This window comes from Trachemys scripta, chromosome 9, assembly GCF_013100865.1.
Source record: "Trachemys scripta elegans isolate TJP31775 chromosome 9, CAS_Tse_1.0, whole genome shotgun sequence".
Classification (NCBI taxonomy): domain Eukaryota; kingdom Metazoa; phylum Chordata; order Testudines; family Emydidae; genus Trachemys; species Trachemys scripta.
In genome coordinates, this window is record NC_048306.1 from 18,903,415 (window position 1) to 18,926,207 (window position 22,793).

Consider the following 22,793-nt stretch of genomic DNA (forward strand, 5'->3'; position numbering starts at 1 on the left):
GGGAGGAAGATGCAGTCCTAAAACTAACCAAAGAAGCTGTTTTTAGAACAAGCTTTTGGTTGTAGTGAAGTGAATAAAATTATTACTAAATCCATTCTACAGTTTGATAAAGCCCCAGTCTCTGTCAGGTACTAACAGCATCATCTGATCCCATCTACAAGGCCAAATAGTGTTTTAACCATATTGGGAATTAATGTGAAACCAGGCCCTCCACCACAGCAGCTTCTTTTATAATATAGCCTGGTCCACACTTGGAACAGAACTGTACTAGTTACACTTATGTTGATACATAGTTTTTATCAAAGTTCTAACCACTTCTCCCAGATCACTGCAGTGTGGTTGGGTTTTGTTTTATACTAACAGTCACACGCAGTGGTACGCTGCTAAAAAGTTAGTCTTTGACAAAATTCACTAGCACAATTTTCAGGAGAAAAAGAATCCCTGTCCACACTGACTGACACCTTGCTAGTTATACCCATATCAACAAACATGTTTTAGTGTGGTTCTGATCACTGTAAGTAGGATACAAGCCAACCTAAGCCTAAATTAATGTGCTCTTCCTCTAAATGCTCTTTAAATGTGTTTGTATGTGAAAGCTGACAGTGATGCGGTTCCAAATGTCACAGTATATGTGAACACAAACGATTGAAACAAATTAATTTTATTTCATTAATGCCTATTGAGCTAGGCAGCATACATACTTAATAAAAAGACAGTCCCTCCTCCTAAACGTTTATAATTTGTTTTGATATTTTCCCCCAAATTTAGCTGTGTGATTTTGGACATGCAACAAATATGTGAAAGGGACAGAGCAGAACAGAAGCTTTTGTTTGGAGTATTAAAGAGCTGAAAAGAGGAAAATTGGCTCAACTTAATAATTTCCTAACAAAAGTATGAACACACACTGTGCAACAGATTTCAGAATTCTTAATTTCAATTATGTACCTTCTGCTGACATCTTTATGTCAACAAATGTTTTTTTTTACATGTCATAGCATCAAAAAAGCAAGGCAAGGAATCTGATGTATTTATTCACAAAAATGTACAGTGAAGTAAGGTTTGTATTAGGGCTGTCAAGCAATTAAAAAAATTAATTGTGATTAATCGCATTAATAAAATACCATTTATTTTAAATATTTTTGGATGTTTACTACATTTTCAAATACATTAATTTAAATTACAATACAGAATACAAAGTGTGCAGTGCTCACTTTAGTTTATGACCATTTTTTTTACAGTGCAAATATTTGTATTTTTCAGTTCACCTTATATAAGTACTGTAGTGCAATCTCTTTATCATGAAAGTTGAACTTACAAATGTAGAATTATGTACCAAAAAAACTGCATTCAAAAATAAAACAATGTAAAACTTTAGAGCCTACAAGTCCACTCCGTCCTACTTCTTGGTCAGCCAATCACTCAGACAAAATAAGGTTGGTTACAATTTGCAGGAGATAATGCTGCCTGCTTCTTGTTTACAATGTCACCTGAAAGTGAGAACAGGTATTTGCATGGCACTGTTGTAGCAGGTGTTGCAAGAGATTTACGTGCCAGATACGATAAAGATTCATATGTCCCTTCATGCTTCAACCACCATTCCAGAATACATGCTTCCATGCTGATGATGGGTTCTGCTTGATAACGATCCAAAGCAGTGCAGACTGACACATGTTCATTTTAATCATCTGAGGCAGATGCCACTAGCAGAAGGTTGATTTTCTTTTTTGGTGGTTTGGTTCTGTAGTTTCCGCATCAGAGTGTTGCTCTTTTAAGACTTCTAAAAGCATGCTCCACACCTCATCCTCTCAGATTTTGGATGGCATTTCAACATCCCCAACAGTAATTTTCTGGCCTGGGAAGTAAGTCCTTTCTTGCAGCTGTTCGAACAGCATGGAGTTCTTAAAGATACGAGCGTCATGCACCTTTCCCGGCCATCCCACGTTAATGTCAGTGAAACGTCCCTTGTGATCTGCCAGTGCTTGCAGCACCATTGAGAAATACCCCTTGCAGTTTATGTACTGGTTGGCAAGATGGTCCAGTGCCAAGATATGGATATGCATTCCGTCTATTGCCCCACCACAGTTAGGGAACCCCATTGCAGCAGCCATCCACTATGGCCTGCACATTTCCCAGAGTCACTACTCTTGCTAGCAGAAAGTTAGTGATTGCCTTGGCTACTTGGATCATAGCAGCCCCCACAGTAGATTTACCCACTCCAAATTGATTCCCGACTAACTGGTAGCAGTCAGGCGTTGCAAGCTTCCAGAGGGCTATTGCCACTCGCTTCTCAACTGTCAGGGCAGCTCTTATCTTGGTATTCCTGCGCGTCAGGGTCGGGGAAAGCAACTCACAAAGTTCCAGGAAAGTGGTCTTATGCATGTGAAAGTTTCACAGCCACTGGGAATCATCCCATACCCGCAATACTATGCGGTCCCACCAGTCTGTGCTTGTTTGCCGGGCCCAGAATCGGCGTTCCACTGTATCAACCTGCCCCACTGCCGCCATGATGTCCCAATTGCCACATCCTGTGCTTTCAGGAACGTCTGTGTCCGTGTCCTCACAATTGTCCTCGTGCTGGCGGCTCCTAGCCAGGTTCTGCACATACTGCAGGATAATGCGCAAGGTGTTTACTATGCTCACAACAGCAGCGGTGAGCTGAGTGGGCTCCATGCTTGCCCTGCTATGGCATCTGCACGGGTAACCCAGGAAAAAAGGCACAAAATGATTGTCTGCCATTGCTTTCACGGAGGGAGGGAGGGAGGGAGGGAAGACTTGACGACATGTACCCAAAACCACCCGCGACAATGTTTTTGCCCCATAAGGCATTGGGAGCTTAACCCAGAATTCCAGTGGGCAGCAGAGACTGCGGGGACTGTTGGATAGCTACCCACAGTGCACCGCTCCGTGAGTCGATGCTAGCCATGGTATTGAGGATGCACTCCGCCGACTTAATGTGCTTAGTGGGGACATACACGATCGACTGTATAAAATCACTTTCTAAAGATCGACTTCTATAAAATCGGCCTAATTTCATAGTGCAGACATACCCTTAAACTCCTGTTTTTCTACTCCAGACATAGCCTAAATGTTTTCTAGACTCCAGGTTTGATTTATTTATACAGCTGCAAGTCCGTGTCAGAGTTCATGCAGGTTGAAATGTAAAAGTGCCAATAATTCCACCAAACTGGGAACAGAAAGTACACCTATATCAAATAAATAAAAGATTGTTTTGAGAGTCTCAGCATAATGTATACATATGCACACATATACACAAAGCACCAATGAAATGCAGCATCCTCTAAGGTAGGAGTGTGGTAACCAACTAGTATACCGCACAGTGCACAACAACTGAGGATGGAAATTTTAGTCCAAGCACACCAGGAAAAATCACTGCTATTTCAAGAAGTGTAATTGGTTATTTAATGTCTATGGAGAGAAAACAGGACTTTGTTTAAAAAAAAAGTTCAATTTATAATAAGCTATATTTTAAAATAATTTTAACCAGGGCTAAACAAGTTTTGTTAAACTCTTGGTCTCATATTCACAGACACCAACATTGTTAGATGTGATCAAACCCAGCACTAAAAGAAGCTATCACTTGTACTAAGGCAGGCTGCCTCTAGTCTAAGGACTTGGCTTCACTGCAGAGTTAACCTGAGTTATAACTTGAGTGTTGCCCTCAGATCCACACACAAAAACTATTAATTCAAGCATGGTAGTTCTTTTAACTTGTTTTGGCTGTCCAGTCAATGGAGCTCAAGTGAACACAACTCAGCTGGCAATTCAATCACTACAATCTGAATGTTATTTTACAATGTGGCTGCTCTGATTTGAGTTAGGCTAATTTGAGGCTTTAACTGCAGTGAAAACCTGGGTTAGAAATTAACAGACTGTACAGTCACTGTGGCCAGCCAGTAGGGGTGGACAGGTGAAGTACGCTATCTTATTACTAGAGCTAGGTGGGAAATGGTTTTCCCATCCCATGAAAGTTTTAAAGATTTTGAAATTTATCCTGCCACAAATTGTGACAAATTATAAATCTCATATTTTTATGAACTGAACCTGAATTGTTTGGGGGGGGGGGGAGGGATTAGGTAAAATGAAATGTTTCCTTTTGATAATTCCAAAACTTTTTATTTTTATTTCAACCTTTTTAACCTTTCTTTTTGGAAATTATAAATTAACAGAAATTTTCAAAACAAAAAGTTGTTTCAAACCAAAAATGAAACTTTTTGTTTAGAAAATGTTGAAACAGAACATTTTGACAATTTGAAACCATTTTTTAAAATAAAAAATTCAGTTTGGGAAATTTGTCAAAGCCAACCCTTTCCCAGAGTTTCAGTTTTGACAAATAAGCATTTTCCAGTGAAAAATATTTAGTTGGAAAACTCCGATCATCTCTACTTATTACTTAATTGTTCAAATGTCACAAAAAAGAAAAATACTGTTTGTATATCATTCTAATATACTGTATCATATATTCTCCTCCTTGCTCTGACCTGAGCTTTAGGTTGGGATGGAGACGGAAAATGATGAGATGATTCATTAACACTTTATAAAAAATGAAGTTATGTGCTTTACAATGTTTTTAGTACCTACTCCCCAAAAATTGTTCAGGTCTTTAACTGCTGGGACACTGTTCATATTTCATCCTGGATCATCTAAAGACTTGTAACCTTCTGATTTCCTATTATATGAATCTCTGTACAAGTCGCCATTTCTCTTCTATTGATCAGACACTCTAGTCATTTCTGAGCACTAGTATTTTTATGTCCAGGTCATGGCATTTTCATCATTTTTAGTTAAAGGAACAGTCTTTGATAAGTTTTTACAGTACTAATATTAATGTTTTTCATTTTTTAAGTAAAAGGACTGGTTTGCTTTCTCACTGTAGGATTCTGGTAATCTTTTTGTAGTGTTTTCTACTAAACCATCAGAGGCCTCTACATTTGGGGGGAATCATGGCTTGTGGGATCTGGAAGTGCATTTAGTTTGCCAGTTCAAATCCAGCCCAAATCAATAGTAAACAAAAGTTTCAAAGAGGGTTATTTACTTTAAAGAAAAACAAAACCAGCAGAATAAAAGCATGTCCATCCAGGCTGTAAGTGATCTTAACAACAATTAAAAGCACAATCCAAAAATAATTACAAAGAAAATGACCAAATCAAAGTTCCATCCTGCAAGTTGCTCCCAGTGGTCTAGCCTCCTATGCCTCTGTGGAGCAGCTGGCAAAATCAGCCCATAGCAGCCATCAGTCAGCAAAATTATTAAAGTTCCTACTCTACCCTTTCTCTTCAAATGAATCTCACTCCTCCTCAGATGTCTTCTCAGACAGGCTTTGCAATATACCTATTGCAAAGGAGTTTTTAGTCCACAACAGGAAGAGGGGCCCTCAGAGAACATATTAAAAATCCCCAGTCAAATTGGTAGTATCAACATGGAGACCAAGGATAGAATAGGCATGCACACTAATGTTCTTCCACCTGGTGAAAGTGCATTGTTAGTGTGGTGTAAGACTTGCACTTCCATTGCCCCTGCAGTATTTGTTCTGCAAATAAATAGAAGTCTTCAGCACTCTCACCATAGGCACTTACAGGAGCATGGAAAAAGAGAGTAAGAATGACAAAAATGCCAGCAAGAGGGCTTTTAGAGGGGTTTTCCCCAAAGGCAGGGGAGAGGGATTGGCAATACCACCCATCAATTACACGATACTACTCTGCCATTATTTTGTCCTGTAAATGTCAAGTAGATACAATTAAACCTGCCCCGTTTTTTAAGTAAGAGTTGTAAGCCTTGACAATAGCCACATAGACTATTTTGTTTCTACTACTAAATAATGAAGTAATTGTGCAATTGGTATTAAATGTCACTCCTTTAAATACTGTTTTGCCTAAAATAAGTTTTTTTTTTTAAAGTTCTGCATGTAGTTGTTTGATGTCGTTACATCCCTTATTAACACCTGATAAACACAAATGACAGCTGTCTTCATAATCAAACAATTTGTATTCAAATACTGTACTGTAACCAGTTTATCTGGTGTCCAATAGCACAACAGTGAATTTTTCTAATCCCCAAAATTTTCTTCAACGAGATTTTCACTTCCTAAATTGGAACAGGAAACACTGTTTGGTTACTACTTTAGGCCCAACTCTTGCAATACCTAGTTCACAGAATCCCTATGAAACTACTTAACAGTTTTGGCTGAGTAGAGACTGAAGGATTTAACCCCTAGTTTGCCACATGCTATTTATAGTCATATACAGGCACATCAGAAAAAAAACCTCTAAATAATCAATATGAACTCAGCCTAACAAGAAATCCCTTCTCTTCCTGGGGTGGGATGAAGAACTAGACAGTATCTCTTGTCAGTATTTTATTAATTTCAGTCAAAGAACAATCAATTTTAAGAAAAAAAAACTGAGATACACACATGGACCCTGAACCTGCATATGAGTAATTTTACATGGGAACAGTCCCACTGAGTTCAAGGATTTGCAGGACTGGGGCCTACAAATATAAACAAGAAAGACAAATGCTTATTACTAACTTACTCTACATCTAAAGGAGTCTAGTAAAACAGATAAATTTTCACGTTCTCCTCTCTGATGCCTCATTGGTTAATTGTCACTAGCTCTGTGTATTAGGCACCTGTTTTTGAAAAGGAGTAGAAGAGCCTTTGCACCTGCCAAGAAACCACCCAAATCTGAAGGGGGGGGCGGCACAGAAAGGGCAATATAACCTACGAAAGACAAACCAGAGCAACTAATAGTGGAATTCCAAGGAAATAAAGTCTTTCTCTGTATTTTAAACTTTATTACATTTTGATGCATTACAAAAGACAAGTTAGACCACATATGCAAATCAGTCCTACATTATCTTCTATTATAGGCATATAATACAATACTACTTCACGCGTAAGCTAAACAGCATGCATTTTAACACTACTAACAGTCCCTGGAGCAGAAACCGCTACAAGGAAACACAAACACAGGACCATCCCCTAGAATCAACATGTGTAGCTTTGGATTCGAAGCCTGTCCTTGGGGGCTAGTTCGGTTTTTAAACACTTGTGATTGTTTTCCCTCCCTTAGGATGTTATGCAAGGCGAAGAGGAGTGAGCAGTCCCCAGGCCCGGACGCCAGTTCTGTAACTTTTACACTTTGCTCCTATGAGCAGCGCCATGGGGCTTGAGGCACCGATTGATTCCCAGGGCCGGCTCGCTTTGGTATATGAGGCACGAGACCAGGGCCGATCACCAAAACGGGTGCAGGAGCATGGCCAGCCCGGGCTCATTGGCCGCAGCTGGGCTCCCAGCAAGCGACGCCACGCGCAGCCCCGTGCGCCCAGGGGACTGCTGCGCTCAGCGGCGCTGCCGCGCGCCCCCTCCCCACTCAGCGCATCCCCGCCCCACCACCGTCTCCCCTGCAGCCTCCCCAGCGAGCCCCTCCTCCTTCCCCCCAGCCCCACGGCTCCAAAGCCCCCGGGGCCACAATGCTGCTGTCCTCCCACCAGCCTGGTGCCTGCGCCTAGTCCTCAGGCTGGACCCGGGGCTCTTGCCTCGCAGAAGTAGGAGTTCCCCCCTCGCCCCAACCCGCCCCCGGTCGGAAGATGCAGAAAGGCTGGAAGAAATACTTCGGCCAGAAATCCCTCAGCGAGGTCACCATGGATGAGTATCTGGCCAGCCTGGGGCTGTACCGCAAGCTCACCGCCAAAGACGCCTCTTGTCTCTTTCGGGCTATTTCCGAGCAGGTAAAAGAGTTTCATTCCCACCCCCGCCTCCCCAGGGGGGTGAAGTTGGGGGGCTCCAGGGGCTGCCCCTCAAGGCTCCTCGAGGGCTGAGCTTGTTCCCCTCATAGGCCTGACCTGGTCGTTTTCCCACCACCTCCTAGCTGGAGTTAAATACAATTTATGCCTTTGGGGAGATAATTTCACCTCTCCCTTCCCCCAGTTTTCCTGTCCCTTCTCTCCTAAAAAGAGCCAGATGAGCTTGTAAACGGGGTTCGACTTGTTTTCTTTTGGGGGCAGAGGGTGGATGCGGTTGGTTGAGGTAAAGTAGCATTTGCTAAAGTTATATTTTTGGCTTTGACCTATCCGTGTTGGCGTAATCTTCATCTTTCTCTCCATTCCCAAAGCTGGAGCAGCAGGAGTTGGATAAAAGTTTCTAGTTCTGCTCTGTCCCTTACACAATTGTGGGTTAGTTCTAGTTTTGCAAAATGAGCTGTGGCTGGGGTCTAGTTTACCTTTTATCCCAGCTGCCAAAGGTTGGGTTAAAGGTTCTCATTTGGACTAATATTCTACCAATGGTTACCTAATTAACAATCCTTTATTTTCCTTTAGCATCTTCAAATTCTTCCACTTTAAAATGTATGGGCAAATAACATAAGGCACAGCTGTGCTGCCAAAAAGGATCATGCTATATATTGAGGTTCTATTTGAGTAGCTTATAAAGAGTTTTATTAAATGACTAATCATTTTCTATACGCTGTTAGTCCAATGGGTCTAGAGGTTAATTACGACTATCTATCACCTAATGGTGTGCTTATAATTACCTATAATATGTGTTGTTCAGGTCTGTAACATGCTTATAATATGGTCACCTTGTAATGTAAACCAGGGGTTCTCAACCTTTTTCTTTCAGAGCCATCCCTCCTCTCCCCTCCCCTGCCCCCAACATGATATAAAAACTTCATGGCCCACCTGTGCCACAACAACTGACTTTCTGCATATAAAAGCCAGGGCCGGCATTAGGGGTTAGCAAGCAGGGTAATTGCCTGGGGCCCCATGCCATAGGGCCCCCGCAAAGCTAAATTGCTCAGGCTTTGGCTTCAATCCCAGGTGGCAGGGCTCAGGGCCCTAGGCTTCAGCCCCAGGCAGTGAGCCTTTGCTTTCTGCCCTGGGCCCCAGCGAATCTAATGCTGGCCCTGCTTGGTGGACCCCCTGAAACCTGCTCATGGCCCCCTAGGGGGCCCCGGACCGCTGGATAAGAACCACTGATGTAAACTATATGTAAAGGGAGCCTTAAAGTAAAGTGTAATTTAAAATTAGCTGCAAACCTTTCATTTCAGTGCTTTTAAACACCTTTTTTATTTTCTAGCTGTTTTCTTGTCAGATTCATCATACGGAAGTCAGGAAGGCTTGTGTTTCATTTATGAGGGAAAACCAACATAACTTTGAGTCTGTGAGTAGACTTGTGTATTTATGATATGCAAAGTTCTATGTGTACACTTAGGAAATAACGGTGGTGTTTATACATAAACATATTATTTATGTAGATCTGTGCACTGAAAACCTACATCTCACTGTGCTTTTTGTTTTTAGTTTATAAGTTTTGACCAAGCACAGGTTTAAAATAGTACTAAACAGGATGAGAAGTTGAGGGTAAAATGCTTGCTCGTTTGCCTTACTCTGTATACTGTCCATTAGTTTGTAGTCAACTTTAGATTTGTTTCTAAACCTTGGAAATATATTTATATGGCACAACATTTTTATTTGTAAAAGGTAATACACATTTATTCTAAACATCTGATCTCTCATCTTAAGTAACTGTGATTACAGTACCGTATAGACATTAATAAGCTATCTTTGTGAAACTGAAACTTCTTGTGTCTGTGAAACTATACATTTTGAAGTAAAACATGCATCTCTAAGGACAGTGAAATACTGCATGGCTCTTTAACCGTGGTTTTATACGTGCTTTAATGTCACTGTACGCTTTCAGTGGATGACTTCAACTGTAGAAGCCTGCTATTTTCACCCAGTGAAGACTCTACTTTAACTGAAGTGATAGAGGTCTGTGGTTTTCATTCAGAAGATCACAAATTCAATCCCTGCCGACAACTGCAGTGTCTTTATATACCTAGCCTCAAGTTTGTTACAATACGGCTGAATATTAGGAAGTGTACTTGCTGATGATGATGTACAATGGATCAGTGGTTGTCAGCAACAGGTAAACTTACCAGTATAGACAGGTCCTGTGACTGCTTTGAAACAACTTGGTCCTGGAAGAGCATTCTGAATACTCTACTGGCTGTTTGAACTCTAATTCACAAATGGCTTTCCCTGCATCCTAAGGGAATTCTAAATGTTTTATCCACAAAATAGATAGCAATAAACTAGCTTCTTTTAGTATTATTATAATAGTCTTTCACATCAAGTGATATTTAAGTGCTTTGTACACTGTACATACCCCCTCTTAAATGCAGCTACCATTGGGGTGGAGGGAGACATCCAGCTGGCTCAGAATATGCTGCATAATAGTGAGATAAGAGACTTTTTTGGTGACAGGCACTTGCACAAGTTACTACTCACAATTATTGCTGTGGTATTTTAACTTCCATACAGAGCAGCCAAGATTTTTACTGTCTCTCTCTTTTATTGGATAAGGCAAACAACATGGCATTTAACATATTGGGCTCAGGAGGAAGGGCTGGGGTGAGCAATGCTAGTATTTGCATTCATGTAGGATATCTACCTTTCCCAACCTTAAGCTATCCTTTTTAAACTAGAGGAGTAGATATAAAATTTGATGATAGCTAAAATTGTTACCTTGCAATTTAAAAACAAACATGCTTGAAAAGTCACTTCTGCAATGCACTGAATGGGAGCAGGTGGGGCAAACTGTTAAAATTAAACTATTTTCAGACCGAAGTATTAGACCCAGATATAACCAAATTGTACATTTAGTTGTGCGTGTGCATGAGATATCTGGACCTTCCAGGCCTTCTATATGATACAAGACATTCCCACATGCTTCCTTAATATGTTTGAAGAAACACTGCTATAATTCTGACTTTGGGGGAGGGGGGAGTTATTTTTCTGTTTGATCTACTGCGTATAGATTAAAATAGCTTTTCAGCAAGAAGTTACCTCCTTTACGAAGCACATACATATGCAATTGTTCCTAAATGTAGGGGAGAGGGAGAAATCATTCATGATCAGGAAGGCTACTTGTCTTATGAACATGAAGGCTGTTGTGCTAAGACCACTGCTTATATGCTGACCAATATGGTCTCATTGTTTCCTTGTTGTCCTCCTGTCCCCAATTGTCTACATCCATCTGTTGTCTTACTTAGATTATAAGCTCCTTGGAGCAGGGACCATCTGTTGTTTGTACATCACCTAGCACAATGTGGTCCTGATCCGTGACTTGGTTCCTAGGCGCTATGGTAATACAAATAAGAGAAACATTTTCAGTTTTCCTCTACATTCTTTAAATACAAAGAACAAATTCTGACTCTTAATGTTTCCAGCAGATTTAGGAATGATATGCAACTGATTAAACCAATTATATCTTCTTTTTAAGTATGTGGAAGGCTCATTTGAAAAATATCTGGAACGGCTGGGAGATCCAAAGGTAAGGCTAGATTCATATTCCCGAGGCTGAGCCCAAAAAGCTCATGATGTTTGCTGGAATGTGAGTTTGAATGTTGTTTCTGTTCTCCCTGCTAACTTTTACCTCAGTCCTGCTGTCAGATCCACATAGGCGGACCCATGCATCTGAACAGAGCCCTGTTGATTTCAATAGGACTTTGTGTGGGTGCAGTAGGACTCTGGATCTGATGGCAGGATCAGGACCTTGGTTCTTGCTTGTGGGTAAAAAAGGGGCAATGTCAAACCACAACAATGTAATTTAAGCTGAGGGAACCAAACGTTGGTCCTGTCAGCCTGGACCTTTTAAAAGGCTGTTACAAAACTGGGTGCATGATTCATAGCAAATGTTTGACAAATTTTGCATTTTTTTTCCCCCAGATGTGGAAAAAAAACCTGCTTTCTTTCTTAAACTTATTGTTTCTTTGAAGATTTTTAACTAGTGAACATGAGCAGGATACAAGAGTATCTAAAGCAAATTTAGTATGTTTATCAAAGAAATATTTTGAGACTGCTACAGGTCTAGCTATTAGAGCTTAGCTGCAACTTTGCCCAGGATCATTGGGCCAAAAATTGAATACTTCATTGTCCCGTGTCAGTGATCTTCTCTTCAGGAATCCTCATGTCTTACAAATTTCCAGATGCAGAAGGAATCATAATTTTGCAAAAGATGGAACTGAAGTATTTGAGGAGTACATCATCACTTCACTTTGATTCTCTCTCTCTCTCTCTCTCTCTCTCTCAGCGGATTTTCTTTAGTGCCCACATAAATATTTTTCAGGCAGTCTGAGGGGTTTTACAGTTACCACTAACTTTTAAAGATTGAGGAGAAGGCCCTTCTTCTCCTTGTCCATATAAAACAGTTATTGCAGAGGGCAGTATATTCAGATGTACTCCTTTATAGAGCTTGGTTTGAGACTTTTAGAGCTTTGAAGATAGGGGCTAAGAATTTTACCCAGTAGTTAGAGCTGTTCAGAAAATGCTTTTTTTTTAAAAAAAAAAAAGTTGACTAGCTCTATTAATGATATAGTGAGGGCCAGTATAGAGTTCCAAGTACTGCAGTGCAGGCTCAGTGGTCAGCTCCATTACAGATTTGATGAAGAACAGTTATTTTCGTACCTTCTAACATGATATCAAAATATTTTTATACACTTAGGAAAGTGCTGGCCAATTGGAAATAAGTGCTCTATCATTAATCTATAAGTAAGTCTCTTCCTTTTTTTGTTTTTTGTTTTTTTTAATTAAAATCTAATTTTGTAATGTGCTGTGAATGGTTAAGGGTGCTAACTGTGGGGCCCAGAATCTCTTGATTAATAGATTTTTAAGGTTAGAAGAGACCATGATCATCTAGTTTTGATGCCAGCTTAGCTTAGGAGTGACTGCCATTCAATGTTTATTACATGAATGGGTGGCTGCAGACCAGTTCCAGGTAAAGAGGATCCCATATCCTGAAATGTACTGAATTGGCATCCTTGTTAAGTCTCACAAGAGGACAAAGACCTGGTGGCCATGGAGGTTGAGCTAACCCTGACTACTGGAGGTTTCATTGCTGCTGCCCAGGCAGTACTGGCTCTGTGAATTATCAGAGGGCTTCAGTCTCTAGTGATGTCTATTTGGCATTTTTCATAACTATTAAAATCTTTATTTAAAAATAAAAAAAGTTTACAGTGAGAGACGAAGTGATGTGGAGTTGTGTGCACTGGAAACATCTGATGCTAGCTATAAAAGTTAATTGCCAACACACAAGTAAAACTCTGTGCTCACTATATGGAGTGTCCTTAAAAATTCAGGAAGTGAGAAGTGCTGCTCGCAGTGTAAGCCTGGAAATGCATTTAAAATAAATTATAATTTCAATTGACATTTGACTCTACTGCAAGCACTGTCTGTCTTGCTTAAAAAAACCCTGCCACTTCTGAACAAACAGTTTAGGAGCCTAATGGCAGAGACACTAAAACACTTTGCATCCTGTTCCAGTCCAAAATGAACAATTAGACTTCTACAAGGTTCTAATGGCACCCTGTACTAAGATTTTAACCCTTTCGGAACTACTTAATTTAGGGCTAATTGCCTCACTATCAGAGCAATCTGTCTTGAGATCAGAAATACCTGACCTAATAAGATGCATCTTTTTATTATCTGAAACCAGACATAGTAGGTTTTACCAAATATTTATTTCAAGTAGATGGTTCGACTTTGTGAATTTAGTTATTGCTTAAATTTTATATTGACATTCACTTGTTAAGAAAAATATTCTGCTCCCATTCTCTGTTAACCAACAGTGGATTCTTCAAACGTCTTCATAACAAGTATTTGCATTAAATGCGTGCTCTTTCAATTCTCTTGATTTTTTTTCCTCTTCTTGCCTAGTCGAGACTTTATTCTGTACCGGTACCCTGGAAAGCCACCTACCTATGCTACAAACAATGGCTTTGAAGACAAGGTAAGGAGATGTGAGCCAATTTTCTACTCTCCCACTCTTAGATAACTCTAATTTCACACAGTTCTAATGAGCTTGTCACTTCAGTTTTGCTCTTGTAACTCCAGTGAAGTCTCTGCACATTTGGAACACTTAAAAAACAAAACCAAAGCTAACTTCAACAAGGCTAATGCTCCACAAATGAATTATTTCACAGTTGAATACTCTCATTGCACAGTAGTTAACCTTTTGCTAGACTAAGTTCCTGTTGGCTGCAGGGGTTATGATATTACAGCCCAGGAATCTTCCCATTTGATCAACTTGAGCTTTTCTGGGGTGAGGGTGCTCGAATACAGTTCCCTGTGGCTATTTTTTTTAATCTCACTAGCTAGAATGAGACACTTGGATTGAGTTGCTAATGAGTAAAGGGAAGGTGGCAAAATTAGACAAATATATGGTGAAGAAAGGGCACTCTTCTCCCACCCCTAAAAGAGAGCAGACAAGATTTGGGGGTCTTTTGGGGTGTATTTTTTTCCCTCCTGGATATAAATTAATTAGCTTGATTTTTGTGGGTTGTGCATTGTTATGTAAAGCAGTAGATAGTCTAAACCCACTTGAGATTTTGACACAATTAAAGGGTGTAGGGAAAGTTCTGTATTTAGCTTTTTCTTGTGAAATAGCTTTTCCTCTAGTTTTGATACTAGTGGGCCAATAAATTCTTGCTGTTTGGGGATTCTAAATGTAAGAGTGATTGGCATTTAAATTCTAGACCATTAATTGTTCATAAGGTAGCCGACTCACAGTAAAGTCTCTCATATTTGACCTTCAACAGTTCATGAGATGACTAAACAGTGTCCATGTGGGTAATAGGCAAACTTATTTGTACACTTGCTACAATCCCTTTTAAAGAGATCAACTCTGTTTCTAACACTGTTTGTGTTTATACTAAGCATACCCATTGTTTGGACAGCGAGTTAAAGCACTGGCCTTACAATAAGTAAAGGATTTGTAGTCTCGAGCTAGAACATCAATTAGAAAATGTTTGGTTTTCTTTCATTTTTTCCTCAAAGCTTTTTGTTTTTTGTTTTTTCAAGATCTTGCTGTGTTGTTCCAGTAACGGCCATTACGACTCTGTGTATACAAAACAATTTCAGGCAGATGCTGCTGTTTGCCAGGGTAAATTAACTGTTACTTCAAATACACTATTTTTAATAGAGTACCATATATACTCGTTCATAAGCTGAATTGTTTTAGTAAAAAAGGGAAGCACCAGAGAGGGGGTCGGCTTATGAACAGGTATAGAGAGGGAGAGGTGGGACACAGCCCCTCCCCCCAACAGAGGGAGCAAGGAGAAGCAGCACAGACAGAAGGGAAGAGGCGGGGCCAGAGTGTCTCCGCTGCTGCCCACGCTGCTCTCCCGCCAGCCTCCGAAGCAGCTGCAGCTCCGGGGCTGGCAGGCTGCAGATGTGCTGCTTGGTCCTGCCCCCCAGAGCAGGCTGCGGCCGCCCCGCCCCACCCGGCCTGGCCCGCCAGAGCAGGCTGCGGCCAGGCCAGAGACATCCTCCCCGGCCCTCCCCAGATAAGGTGGGAAGGGGTGGGATGGGGAGAGTGTGGGGGTCCTGGGCTAGCGGTGGGGTCATGTGGGGGGTGGTCACAGGGGTTACTTCCCTGACGCCCAGTTTCTCCCCCTCTGCCCCCCTCCCCCAAATTTCCCCACCAGTTGCTGTCCCGGCCCGTCAGGGACACTTTGTTTACTTAGGTTTACCTCCGTGACTGCGGACACTCAAGGTAAACAAACCATCTCGGCCGGCAGCGGCTTATCCTGATGGCCTGTGAGCCAGAGTTTGCTGACCCCTGAATTATAGGGTTGGCTTATGAACGGGTCATAAAAATTTTCCATTTTTACTTATCCATCTTTGGGGGGTTGACTTATAAACAAACCGGCTTATGATGAAGTATATATGGTACTTATCAACGATGTCTCTTTTTTGGGAGCAGAGGGGTCCTGAAGGGAGAAGAAAGTGGAAAGCTCATTAACCATTATTAATGGAGTTTAGTGTAATTGGTATGTTGTGAAAGTCTACAATGTGCACATCTGCTACTCTAAGGTCACCTGTCTCACACCAAGTCAAAGCCATTGGGTTCTGTGTGCTTTGTTTGCCCAGCTGTCTTGTACGAGATCCTGTACAAAGATGTGTTTGACATGGACGAGGAGGAATTGAGAACTGCAGTTGAGATGTTTCGAAGTGGGGCCAAAAAGAACAGAAACAGTGTCTCTGTTGGAAGTGAGGATGCAAGCTTTGATTGCCTTCCTGAGAAAGTGTCCAAAACTTCATCAGAAAGGAGGTATTAGCTTAAAAACAAAATATCCTGTGAATGATAACTGATCACTTAAAGGTGTTGGAGGGACTAGCCTATTAGTTGTGTTCTGAGCTGCCACGTGGAACATCTGTGTCCATTCTCCAATGTCATGGTACTGAGCCAGTGTGAGCATATTGTGGGAAAAGCAGCGTGCTTTCCCTGGGACTAGGAAGTGAGGTGGCTGAGCAGCAACCTCTCCCACTGGCTATAGTCAACTGATACTATCAGATGGCACATTCTTACTGAACAAATCATGAGTAATCAGAATCATTGGCTTACTTTAGTGAGAAACTATTATACTTTAATTCCGATTAGTATGGCAGCAGCAATGCTGCTATGAGAAAATGAGCTGGATTCTATTCTGGCTTGTATATCGTTAACAAAACTATGCCCTAAGTTTAGGACCAAACCCTACCATCAGTCGCAGTGCCACTGTGTAGCCCTTCTGTTTCTGATGGGGTAGTAACCAATGGGATTGTACAGATGAGAGGACAACATTTGACGTTATCAATGGTGATGAAGTGCAAGCCAGAAAGAATCCAACTTAAGTTGCTGGCTCTGGCAGTTCTTAAACACTTCTAAATTAGACACACTTGTTAAGGAGTCCTTGAGCTTTTTAAAAAAAAAAAAAAAAAAGTGTGTGTGTGTGTGGGGGGGGACTCCATAATGCCCATGAGTGGAGCAACTGAAGGAGTGTTTAAGTTTGCAGAATGGAACTGGGCTGACCCTTCCTTAAACATAAAACAATGTTAGCTGCCACTGCATGGAAGACCTGAAATTGAAGGGGTTGGAGGGAGAGAGCATTTTATTTACAATCAGGAAAAGGTTTAGTGTGCTTGAGTGCCGCACGTGCGAAACTTCATATTTGTACTACATTATAATAGTGTTAGGTTCTGGCTTGTATCTCATCACTTGATGGCGCCATGGTTCTTCTATAAGTCATTCAACCAGTTTGATCTTGTTGATTTCAGTGCTGGCCAGAAATCTTGCACTGTATTTTATAATCCTATTTTTAAATTGCTTAGAGTGGAAGACTGGGAAGGTAATGATACTGACAACCCACCTGAAGATAAACTCAAACAAGGCACTGAAGAAGCAAAGGTTTGACAATTAAGGGAGAATCCTTTAATTCTTTCCCATTCATGTTCACGATACTGTGATTAAGGTTGAATCAGCCCTTCTTATTTTAAATGCTGCTGTTGGGGATTTACACCTTTTTATTTCCTCAGTCTAACATGTGCATGTTTAGTTTTTAGCCCTGGTATTCTTTATCTCTTCTAAATTATTGTTGAGCCTTTTATCATATAAAAAGCTTATTTCTGAGACTCTTGTTCTCTAGCTAGCTTTAAAAAACCCCAACAAGTTTTAAAAACAATATTTGGCAAACAGTCCCTGATCTGGACTCTTAGGCCTTGTCTACACTACGAGAGTAGTTCGATTTTACTTAAATCGAATATTTGGAATCGATATTGCAAAGTCGAACGTGTGTGTCCACACTAAGGACAGTAATTCGACTTTGTGAGTCCACACTAACGGGGAAAGCGTCGACATTGGAAGCGGTGCACTGAGGGCAGCTATCCCACAGTTCCCGGAGTCCCCGCCGCCCATTGGAATTCTGGGTGGAGCCGCAAATGCCTTCTGGGTAAAAAAAAAAAGGGGCCAGGGTGCTTTTGGGTAACTGTCGTCATCCGTCCATCACTCCCGCCCTCCCTCCCTCCCTGAAAGCGCCGGCGGGAAATCATTTCGCGCACTTTTCAAGTCATTGACAGCGCGGACGCCACAGCACTGTGAGCATGGAGCCCACTGCAACCATCGCTGCAGTTGTGGCCGCTCTCAACGCCTCGCAGCTTATCATACAGGTTGCCCTGAGGCAGATGCAGAAAAGTCAGGCGAGGAGGCTACGTCAACGCGGTGATGACCTGAAGTCTGAGAGTAGCACAGACCTCTCAGAAAGCAGGGGACCCAGCGCCGAGGACATCACGGTGGCAATGGGTCATGTTGATGCTGTGAAACGGCGATTCTGGGCACGGGAAACAAGCACTGAGTGGTGGGACCGCATAGTGCTGCAGGTCTGGGATGAATCACAGTGGCTGCGAAACTTCCGCATGCGGAAGGGAACTTTCCTTGAACTTTGTGAGTTGCTGTCCCCTGCCCTGAAGCGCAATGACACCCGGATGCGACCAGCCCTGACTGTCCAGAAGCGAGTGGCCATAGCCCTCTGGAAGCTTGCAACGCCTGACAGCTACCGGTCAGTCGCGAGCCAGTTTGGGGTGGGCAAATCTACCGTGGGGGTTGTTGTGATGCAAGTAGCCAAGGCAATCGTTGATGTACTGCTGCCAAAGGTAGTGACCCTGGGAAACTTGGAGGCGATCATAGATGGCTTCGCAGCGATGGGATTCCCAAACTGCGGTGGGGCCATAGATGGAACTCACATCCCTATCCTGGCACCGGACCACCAGGCCAGCCAGTACATTAACAGAAAGGGCTACTTTTCCATGGTGCTGCAAGCACTGGTGGACCACAGGGGACGTTTTACCAACATCAATGTCGGATGGCCGGGCAAGGTTCATGACGCTCGTGTTTTCAGGAACTCTGGTCTGTTTAGACGGCTGCAGCAAGGTATTTACTTCCCGGACCACAAAATAACTGTTGGGGATGTGGAGATGCCTATAGTCATCCTCGGGGACCCAGCCTACCCGCTAATGCCCTGGCTCATGAAGCCCTATACAGGTGCCCTGGACACTGAAAAAGAACTCTTCAACTACCGGCTGAGCAAGTGCAGAATGGTGGTGGAGTGTGCTTTTGGACGTCTCAAGGGGAGATGGAGAAGCTTGCTGACTCGCTGTGATCTCAGCGAAACCAATATCCCCATTGTTATAGCAGCTTGCTGTGTGCTCCACAATCTCTGTGAGAGCAAGGGGGAGACCTTTATGGCGGGGTGGGAGGTTGAGGAAATTAGCCTGGCTGCTGATTACTCACAGCCAGACAGCCGGGCGATTAGAAGAGACCAGCGGGAAGCGCTGTGCATCCGGGAGGCTTTGAAAGCAAAGTTCCTGAGTGAGCAGGGTAACCTGTGACTTTCTAATTTTGTGTACAGAGAAGCCTTCACCCCACTTCCAACACACGTTTCAAAATAAAAATAGTTCTACTTTGTTAAAGCACACCGTTTTCTTTAATACTGTTTTCGCGGGAATTTTTTAAAACTGGGACGCAGACTGTGGTGCGGAGCGGGTGTAGTGTAGTCGCGCGAATGCAGCTTCTAAACTCAAGGACTGACAGGCTCCGCTGCGGTGGGATGGTTCTTTCAACGGAGCCTGTCACCCCTCCTGATACGGACTGTGTGTATGGGGGGTCTATGTGAGTTTGTGGCAGGGGTGGGACGGTTACAGATCCCCTGCTGTGTGGCTCTGTGATCCTGCCTAAGGACCGCCGCTTAAGATCTCTAACTGCCCTCCCCTGACACAAAGTCACAGAGCAACCCACCCCCCCACCACATAACATGAAAAGAACCTCCCAGACTAACCAGGGTAAGTAGTCACTGCATCACTGCACTATGTATGTGCCCTGCTGCTGTGCCTGCCCCCTACTATGTACCCTGCCAAAGGTGACTGTCCTGTCCAATTACCAACCCCCTTTCCCCCCCCTCCTCCAAAAGAACATGATGGAAACAGTAGTTAACAGAAACATATTTTTTATTATCAACTACACATGGGACTGGGAAGTGAAACTTGGACGGGGGCTTGTGTCAGGCGGGAAGGAAAGAACTTGTCAAACTTTGGGGAATGAGAGCCTTCTGCTGCTCGAGCTCTCTGCAGGGGTGGAGTGAGAGTTAGCAGGGACTCTGCCGCCTCTCCTTCTGTGCACTTTGGGTGAAGGGAGTATGGGACTTGGTGGCGGGGGAGGGCGGTTAGAGATGGACTGCAGCGGGGCTCTGTCCTCCTGCCTCCGTTCCTGCAGAACATCCACAAGGCGCCGGAGCGTGTCCGTTTGCTCCCTCAGTAGTCCAAGCAGGGTTTGAGTCGCCTGCTGGTCTTCCTGACGCCACCTCTCCTCCCGATCCATGTTGGCTTGGTGCATTTGGGACAAGTTCTCCCGCCACTGGGTCTGCTGTGCTGCCTGGGCTCGGGAGCAGGCTATAAGCTCTGAGAACATGTCCTCCCGTGTCCTCTTCTTCTTATGCCTAATCCTCCCTAGCCTCTGGGAGTGTGATGACAGGCTAGGTTGTGAGACAGTCGCAGATGGGGCTGTGGGAATGGGAAAAAGGGAGTGAATTCCTCAGAAAGATAAATGTAGTTGTGAACAAAGAACATAGTCTTTCTCTGTGAACAGGACCATGCACAGCACCTATCACATGCGCACTCAGCACAAGGTCGAATTCTCGGCCTTCGCATTCAGTGTCTGGGGTTTTGCAGAGCACTTTTGAGAACCCTGTCAGGACAACGGAATTGCTCTTGCACGCAGACATGGTAAGCCGTAGATTCGTGGCAGCTTAAAACTTTAATATTAGCAATGGCCTCATTTCACATTGAAATCAATGTCGGTCCCTGCTGCCAGCAATCCGGCAAGCAGGAAGTCTGCTCCTGTCCCACACCCTCGCGGCTGTCCCCGGGAACGATCCCTTTCGGCTGACCCTCTCCCGCCTCCACCGCGTGGCTGCAAACCAGCGGTTACAGTTCTGTAAAGGAACGGTAAAGCAGTCCCAACACTAACATTCCCCTACCTCATTCAAAGCAGGTCATCATGAGCGACATCACCCTCATGAGGATCTCTGAGAGCGACAGACAGAGAATGCTCCGGGAAAGCCTTCAAAGACCAGGGCCGTATGCCGCCATGCTGTGCCAAGCAATGATTCCAGAGTACTTGCTAGTCTCGTGGCGCGGCAACGTGTCCTACTACGGAGGACCCAATAAGGCCGCTCTCCCCAAGAACCTAATGCAGCGGATTTCAAATTACCTGCAGGAGAGCTTCCTTGAGATGTCCCAGGAGGATTTCTGCTCCATCCCCGGACATATAGACCGCATCTTACTGTAGCTGCAGTAGCAGGGACTAAACAGTAGAGCGGCTTGGGCAGGACAATCATGCAAAACCGGACATTGCTAGATTTTTTTCAAATAGTTGCACTGCCCATGACTGAACCGTTAAGTTAATCAAACTAATCATGAGAAACCCATTTTTTAAATTGTTAATAATCATGTTCTGTTACAAATAAATGTTTAGATGTTTACAACACTTACTGGATGATCCTTCACCAGATTCTGTGTCTGGGGTAACGGCTGGGGAGGGTTGGTAGGGGATCTCTGTAAGGGTGATGAAGAGATCCTGGCTGTCGGGGAAATCAGCGTTGTGAGCGCTGTCGACTGCCTCGTCCTCCTCATCTCCTTCCTCATCTTCCCCGTCCGCTAACATGTCCGAGGATCCGGCCGTGGACACTATCCCATCCTCAGAGTCCACAGTCAGTGGTGGGGTAGTGGTGGCGGCCGCACCGAGGATGGAATGCAGTGCCTCGTAGAAACGGGATGTCTGGGGATGGGATCCGGAGCGTCCGTTTGCCTCTTTGGTCTTCTGGTAGCCTTGCCTCAGCTCCTTGATTTTCACGCGGCACTGCGTTACATCCCGGCTGTATCCTCTCTCTGCCATGTCTTTAGAGATCTTCTCATAGATCTTTGCATTCCGTCTTTTGGATCGCAGCTCGGAAAGCACGGACTCATCGCCCCACACAGCGATGAGATCCAAGACTTCCCGATCAGTCCATGCTGGGGCCCTCTTTCTATTCTGAGATTGCACTGCCATCAGTGCTGGAGAGCTCTGCATCGTTGCCAGTGCTGCTGAGCTCGCCACGATGTCCAGACAGGAAATGAGATTCAAACTGGCCAGACAGGAAAAGGAATTCAAATTCAAATTTTCCCGGGGCTTTTCCTGTGTGGCAGTTCAGAACATCCGAGCTCTTACTGCTGTCCAGAGCGTCAACAGAGTGGTGCACTGTGGGATAGCTCCTGGAGCTATTAGCGTCGATTTCCATCCACACCTAGCCTAATTCGACATGGCCATGTCGAATTTAGCGCTACTCCCCTCGTCGGGGAGGAGTACAGAAGTCGAATTAAAGAGACCTCTATGTCGAACTAAATACCTTCGCGGTGTGGACGGGTGCAGGGTTAATTCGATGTAACGGCGCTAACTTCGACATAAACGCCTAGTGTAGACCAGGCCTTACTTAGAAACCATCTAATTTATCTTATTTAATCTACTTTTATTTTAGGCACATGAACATTGCTGTTGTTCTATTTTTACCAGACCTGGCTCAAAACACTGCTCTAACTAACATTCAAGGAGCCGGGGGGGTAGGGGGGGCCGGCGCATGGCTACATTTGCAGATGTAGAGCGCTTTGAGTTAAACTAGCCTTCGTAGAGCGCAGTAGGGAAAGCGCTGCAATCTGTCCACATTGACAGCTGCCAGCGCACTGGCATGGCCATATTAGCAGCTCTTACAACAGCCACAGAGAGCAGTGCATTGTGGTAGCTATCCCAGCATGCAAGTGGCTGCAGTGTGCTTTTCAAATGAAGGGGGATGGGGTAGAGTGTGACAGGGAGTGTGTTGTTGTGTGTATGTGGGGGGAGAGAGTGGGTTTTTGGGGGGCTGAGAGCATGTCAG

The 22,793-nt window shown here is 43.6% G+C and overlaps 1 protein-coding gene across 1 annotated transcript in view; it reads left to right on the forward strand.

Annotated features, from left to right (window-relative positions):
* The first annotated feature begins 7,468 nt into the window (after positions 1-7,468).
* The window catches only part of LOC117882743 (putative bifunctional UDP-N-acetylglucosamine transferase and deubiquitinase ALG13), a 48,455-nt gene continuing 33,130 nt past the window's right edge, over positions 7,469-22,793 (forward strand). Inside the window, exons 1-8 of the mRNA XM_034781485.1 lie at positions 7,469-7,749; positions 9,095-9,178; positions 11,303-11,353; positions 12,524-12,570; positions 13,735-13,807; positions 14,878-14,959; positions 15,949-16,129; positions 17,170-17,245. Coding sequence (XP_034637376.1) covers positions 7,609-7,749; positions 9,095-9,178; positions 11,303-11,353; positions 12,524-12,570; positions 13,735-13,807; positions 14,878-14,959; positions 15,949-16,129; positions 17,170-17,245 — 735 coding nt within the window. The 5' untranslated portion in view covers positions 7,469-7,608. The remainder of the gene's footprint in view (positions 7,750-9,094; positions 9,179-11,302; positions 11,354-12,523; positions 12,571-13,734; positions 13,808-14,877; positions 14,960-15,948; positions 16,130-17,169; positions 17,246-22,793) is intronic.